This window comes from Octodon degus, unplaced genomic scaffold (assembly GCF_000260255.1).
Source record: "Octodon degus isolate 3935 unplaced genomic scaffold, OctDeg1.0 scaffold00068, whole genome shotgun sequence".
NCBI classification, from domain to species: Eukaryota; Metazoa; Chordata; class Mammalia; order Rodentia; family Octodontidae; genus Octodon; species Octodon degus.
The window spans coordinates 2,865,584-2,872,141 of record NW_004524644.1 but is presented as its reverse complement, the minus strand read 5'-3'; the positions used below and the strand labels follow the sequence as shown (position 1 = coordinate 2,872,141).

Below are 6,558 nucleotides of genomic sequence, written 5' to 3'. Positions count from 1 at the left end.
GATTGAGTTACTATCTATTGGCAAAGGGCCCTAAAAAGCTTACTTTAGCATTAATCTTTCACAATGGTTATGTGTGTTGCCTAATTTGAGATCACCTAAATACTGAAAATGAAAGAAAAAAAGGGCAGTTATGTCCATAAACCAACAAATAATTTGGCTGTAATGTATCATAAGACACAAAGAAACCCCACACAGCTGTACAATAAACATTATGTTCCACATACTCTCACACGGGTGCTCATGTGCGCATGCACCCTGCCATAGGACAGAGCCTAATGGGGTGCGGCTTCCAGTTCTATGTTCAGCTGTGCATTCTTTCTTACTTCATCAAATGAATAGCTTTTTGTCACCTTCCCATTCTTGAAGACAGTATGGAGAAGATCCTGCAAAAATGTAAATTTAATGATTAAAGAGATCATCAAACTAAGAACGTAAGTTGCGTTTTAATGAATTCACCTACCCAGGCAATACAGACATGGTGATGGTGTTCAACTTAACAATATTCCAACATTGTTACAGTATTACACTCTTACGCCAACTTCCTTAAAAAATGAACTTAACCAATTTTCTTTTGACTTACATGCTTGGCTGCCTGGGAGAATTGAGACTATCACTGTAAACACTGACAGCACAGTAAAACAAGCTCTGCCAATTCCAACAGACTCAAAACTGATTAAACCTGTCAATTTACAAGTTTAATGAATTTGCTAGTCACTAAATTTTTAACCTAAAAACAACACCAAACAAAAACCAAACCTCAAGTAAACGCAGGTAGTGATCTCGATTTCATGCACTGAGACTGAGTTAAGGACTCTATTCTTCAAAGTCATTACTGGTAAATGTAATATACTCCATCCGATAAAGGTGACCACATAGAAAATAAGGACTAAATTCATGTTGGATATGGTAAAGCCACTTCTGTTTTACTAAGCAGTTAGCTGCCTGCAGTTTCCTTAAAAAAATTCTACCGAAATAATTTTAGCGTTCCATCTATTTTTACAGTACATACAACATTATCTAGAATCTCTGCCACTGAACTGCTTTAAATTAGTTGTGGCATTTCTTTCCCATAAATTTAAATGTAACCTATCAGGGACTGCCGGCTCCTATTCTTTAATCTGAAGGTCTACAGGCTTATACAGAGACTGCTACCGCAGATGTTCTAGTGCTTTGCTCACATGCCCATGTTCTTGCTTTTACCGAGTCTCTTGTGACTAGCACCTTAGACAAATACATGAATATCTTATAATAATTCTTTATGTTATGCCAAATTTACTGCTTACAACAGGTTGCTTTTAGTATATTTTTGATTTTGAGCTAAAATTAATGAAATAATTTTTACCTTTAATGAAAATAAATTTGAAAATCAAACATGTAAAATTAGATCCCTTACCTAGTTTTCTGATTCAAATCAACTGAATTGAAAACAAAAAATGCAGAGTGCCAAAGTGGTCCACATAATGTTTTAGTTTTTTCGTGTGTATTCAAAAATTATAAACTTTCTGGTTTGTAAGTCACATGATTGGAAAAGTTATTTTTATAGGAAACTACCCTTAAGCATTCACATTCTCAGAAAAGTCTGTTAAGGTATTACTATTAGTCATGTACTCTAAAGCAATTCATCCTGTCTTTTCATTTTTACACTAATATAATTTGCCTTTTTTTAGCTCTTGGAGATGTTATAAGAATCTAAGGAGACTAGCCCAGGTATGGTGGCATACAACTGTAATCCTAGCACCTGGGAGACTGAGGCAGGAGGATGACAGTGACTTTGAGACCAGCCTGGACTACACAGTGAATTCAAGGCCAGCTTCAACTACAAAAAAATAAAAAAACCCTAATGTGACTAAAGAAAACCAGTTGAATTCAATACTACTAAGATATTACCTCAATGTTATAAAATTATTCTGCAAGTGATTTAAAAATACAATTTAAAACATACAGTAAACAAGCCTCATTTTTTTAATTTGGAGAGCCAATAATCAACTATCACAAAAACCGATCAGTACAGATACACACCTGACCATATTCTTCAAGATCTCCTTTTCCTTCCTCAAGTGTAACAAAATTCCCCGCTGGTGTCCTATGTAATGATAACCGGCCCTTTTTGGATCTTTTGTTAGGATCAGCAACTGGGTCTTTGAAGACATTAATCTGAAATTCAGATTAAAAAAGAGAAAAAGAGTATTAATCAAGAAATTTTCATCACTAACTTATGAAAAAAGCACATACATATTTATGTGTAGTTACATATAAATATACATACAGGTATATATACACACACATAACTTGTATATAACTTCTAAGGTTCTTTACAGGTCTAAGGGAACAAACCTATGCGTGGCTTTCAGAAATGTAACTCTTTAGCCTGTTTTGAAAAGCAGTTATGAAAAAGAGGATGCAAAGAGCTCAAATGCTAGGTATCCTTTCTTACTACACTTAGTAGTCCACTTGCAAGACATCTTTGAAATTTTAACATGTGATCTTTACCATGTTATAAAATGTCTTTAAATAGATACTAAGTATAGTACATACATGCTGTTGCAAAAAACAAAAGATGGATATGACTACGGTAGAGATTTTATTTTGTAACCTTTCTATTTTCATAACTTTTTACTGTTATCTAGGTATTGTGGAAGAAAAAGACTTTAGAGAACCTGAACAAAACAGGGCTTTTCAGGATCATAAGGTTGAGGTAGGAGAGAAAACACAATAGAAACAGCTAGCACTGACAGAGGAATGAGAAGTAACAAATGAGCCAGGCCTGGAAGCTCCCAGAGAAATAACTCAGGTCTTCTTCAGAGTTCTTAGCATCTCTACTCACTGTTTACAGACTTTGCACCTTCAAGAGACCACGAAAGAACTGGGTGCTGCAGTTCACATTATAATCCTAGCACAATGGGAGGCTGAAGCAGAAAGACCTCAAGTGCAAGCCCAACCTGGGCAACTTAGTGATTTTGTTTTGAGATAAAAAACCAGAAGCAAAGGGCTGGGGCTATAACTCAGCAAAATGACCCAGGTTTTAGTACCAGTACTGGGGTAGGGGCACTGTGAAGACTAGGGTGGGGGACTGTTGTTCAGCTGCTCAGCTGTGCTATGCTACTAAACATGACTATGCTGTCACACTCAGAATTAACATTCTACTTCCCTAAAAGTGGTTATACTTGCTTATCTTTGACACAGGAAAGCTAGGTTAGCTGACATTCCCACTCAAATCTAAAGCAGTGACAAATGACTGACCTAAAGTGTCTCTTAAATAATCTTTCATTTCATTATTTTTCTGTTTTCCAAGTCTCTTTTCCCCCTTCATCATGTTATTAATTAGCATTTTTCTTTCCATGCTTCCAAGTCAAGGTCACCAGTACCTGAAAACACATTGATAGTCCAAGACGCTATTATCCTTTGCCTATTGCTTTAGTGAGTTACCTAGACACAGAATTAGGGTGCTAATGCAGGAGCAAAAGTTGAAGCACATACCCCAAGGCCATTGGTGACAACATAGCTACACTTGAAGGAACAATTCAGGAGATCTCTGGTTAACTTCTGTAGCAAAGCTCCACCAGAACCGAAGGAAACATTTTCAATACTCCACCTTTTTTGTTTCATGCCTTCTACAATCTAGAGGATTGAAGCAAAACAGATAAACAAAACCTATGTAATATGGAAGAGGATAAAGGTTAATTTCAAAGGAAAACATTAACAAATGAAGCATCCTGGAGCTGTTCTATTAATAGTCAATAATAAGATGTGTAAGGCCTACAGCATTATATTTCACATACTCTTTTAAAAGACCTATTCGTCCCCCAAAAAGCATCAAAATGGACATGTGTGGAAGGATGGGAATTCATACATATTTCCTGAATTTGTGTTGTTGTCATCACTATGGCCGAGTCTGGGGAAGGAGGAACTTGCCTATAAATATCTAAGGTGACTTGAATCAATTTCTCTCTTCTACCTCCTTATTGCCCAGATGCCAGCACCAAATGCATTGGGACCGTCACTGGACTCTAGGCACGACTAGTACAGAACAACACAGCATACACCATGTGTCAGGCCACACTCCACACTACTGGGGATGGACATGGAGGTCAATGATTATTAGTGTCGAAAGAAAATACAATCTTTTTTTCTATATAAACAGTTGTGATATTGGTAGAAACATTTTACTCTGACTGGTGTGACAGTGTCATAAACAAGATTATGGTTAGACGCTCTAGGAGATTTATCATAGGCTATTTTTGGGAGAATGATGATCTAGCCTGCTACCGAGATTTGTATGATATAAGTTTCTGCTGATTAATATAATTCTTTCAAGAGATATACCCACACTAAACAATCCAACTGCATTTTAAAATTCTAATTCTTCTTTCTTATACTAAAACTTATCTTCTTTTAAGTAGAAAAATCAATATAGAAACACATTCCATTTATTTTGAAGTAATTCCTAAAGTTTAGGTTGTATACAAATTCAGCCTCAAAAGTCTTACTACTGTGACTGAACCCAAGGCATCTGAATACAGATTTTTTACCGAGATGACTGAACAAAATGAATTTCAATATATGAAAAACTGCAAAAGAGTATATTAGATAAAGGGAGGAAAAGAAAGGGAAACACAGAATAAAACGACTTGAGTAAACTTGAGAGAAAATAGGTTTAGACCTGTCACCTGATTTTAGATATGCTTCAGAAGCAACCGTAATGAGGGAATGACACCAGTATAATGACACACACTAATGTTTTGCTGAATTCCAGCCAGATTTCTTCACTAAAAGTTATGAGAGACAGCTTGTGGCTAAAGTGAACTTTTAGCCACTTCTAACTAGGGAAATGGGTAATTCTAACTAGGGAAAAATTATCACTCAACAACATTTACATAAACAGAAGGGAATCTGATTAGACATGAACTGACAAAATATCATTCTCAGGTACTATTCTCATGAGTATTTTTGTATCTTATACCCTAAATATCTGAGGAGCCCTATTATAACATTAGAATTCAATTTTTCTTTTAACAAACTTTCATTGGAATCTTGTTACCATGTGCAAGTGGTACTTTTGCAATATATTTTATCTATCTATCTATCTATCTATCTATCTATCTATCTATCTATCTAAAAAGATATACATAAAACCAATGTCTTCTACCAAGTCTCTGGACCGAAGTTGTGATACTTAGGGGAAACTTCCAAGAAATGTAGAAAAAAAGGTTTCAGGAAAACAATGTAGGCTAGCTAGAAGAAAGAAAAACTTGACCTATGCATATAATATTAAAATATGATTAAGCCTGGGAAGAAGATATTTAAAATATTTTGGAATTCAAAGAAATCTTCGTCTTCCTAACACTGAGAATCCAGTATTGATGTTATTAGTGAACCATTCCAATGGAGACGTTTTAGTGACACTCACAGACACTGAGCCCCATCAGAAACACAGACACTTTGAATTTTGTCAAATACAAAAAGTATTTTTTTTCTCCTTTCCTAAATGAACAGATTCATTTTGGTATATACAACAGAACACAGAAATGGACAATGAGGTTCCACTGTATACCTTGAGGGGTGAATAACGAAGTCTAACAGTGAGGCTGACAGAGTCAAAGTGAGAGCACAGTTGCATCACATAAATCAGATTTTTCAGTTTGTCAAAAATCAAGGTATCTAATTTAGCAAATGTACAAAGCAAAACTACTAGGTGAATTCTGCTTCTAAAAATACATATTGGGGCTAGGGAGATTGCTCGGCTGTCGAAGCGCCTGCTTGGCAAGTGCAAGGTCCTGAGTTCAATACCCAGTACCACAGGCCATGTCAGCCACGGACACTGGACATGGCAGTGCAAGCTGGTAATCCCAGTGCTGGGGAGGCTGAGACAGGAGGATCAATAGGAGTCTGAGCTGTGCAGTGAGACCCCATACCATATAAGTAAATAAATAAATGATTGAAAAATTAAGAAACCCCCCCCCCCATATGTACTGATTTCCAGTATGAAGAAATCAAGTTCTAGCCTCTGGGTTAAATTAACAGAACTAGTTTCTTCAAGATATTCTTCAGATATCCCATAAGTACATTTGCATTAACACAACACTATTCAATTCTGACTGTTCTACTTTAAGGTTCTTCAATGCTGAACAGTATGAGTTTCAGTGTTCATTCTGTTTATGTGTTTAAAAGTATAAAAAGGCAAAGTTTTTTTTAAGCTGATTTCTAACTTTAAAAATGTGCATAAATTCTCAAACTTTACTTTAAAAGCAAGGGGTGGGGGGAGAAAGAACAGAAGGGAAAGCCGAGATCTCTGGGTTTTAGAGGTTCACACACCTGACTGCCTAACCCAAGGAGGCAGGCACAGAACTCTGATGGGCACAGAACTCTGCCTGTTCTTCTGGGAGAGAAGGATGTGTGAGTCCCTGCCAACTGGGGTATGGGCAATGGTTCTTCATGGTGCCAAGGCAAGTACTGTCTGTTCAGCTGAGTGAAGAGGGCAACAGGAATCAAATGTGCTAGCTGAGATTTCTTAAGATTCTTCATTTTTGTAGGGCATGGTGGTGTCAGCAGTTCGGAAGG

General features: G+C 36.5%; 1 protein-coding gene across 2 annotated transcripts in view; it reads right to left on the bottom strand.

Annotated features, from left to right (window-relative positions):
* Positions 1 to 6,558, bottom strand: part of Nampt (nicotinamide phosphoribosyltransferase) — a 32,016-nt gene continuing 25,458 nt past the window's right edge. Inside the window, exons 9-11 of one of the 2 annotated variants that reach the window (XM_004634990.1) lie at positions 3,478 to 3,618; positions 2,020 to 2,154; positions 1 to 383 (exon numbers count right to left, since the gene is read on the bottom strand). In XM_004634990.1, coding sequence (XP_004635047.1) covers positions 273 to 383; positions 2,020 to 2,154; positions 3,478 to 3,618 — 387 coding nt within the window. In that variant the 3' untranslated portion in view covers positions 1 to 272. Of the gene's footprint in view, positions 384 to 2,019; positions 2,155 to 3,260; positions 3,366 to 3,477; positions 3,619 to 6,558 lie in introns of those variants that run through there. The other variant, XM_023719512.1, reaches the window with a different exon arrangement.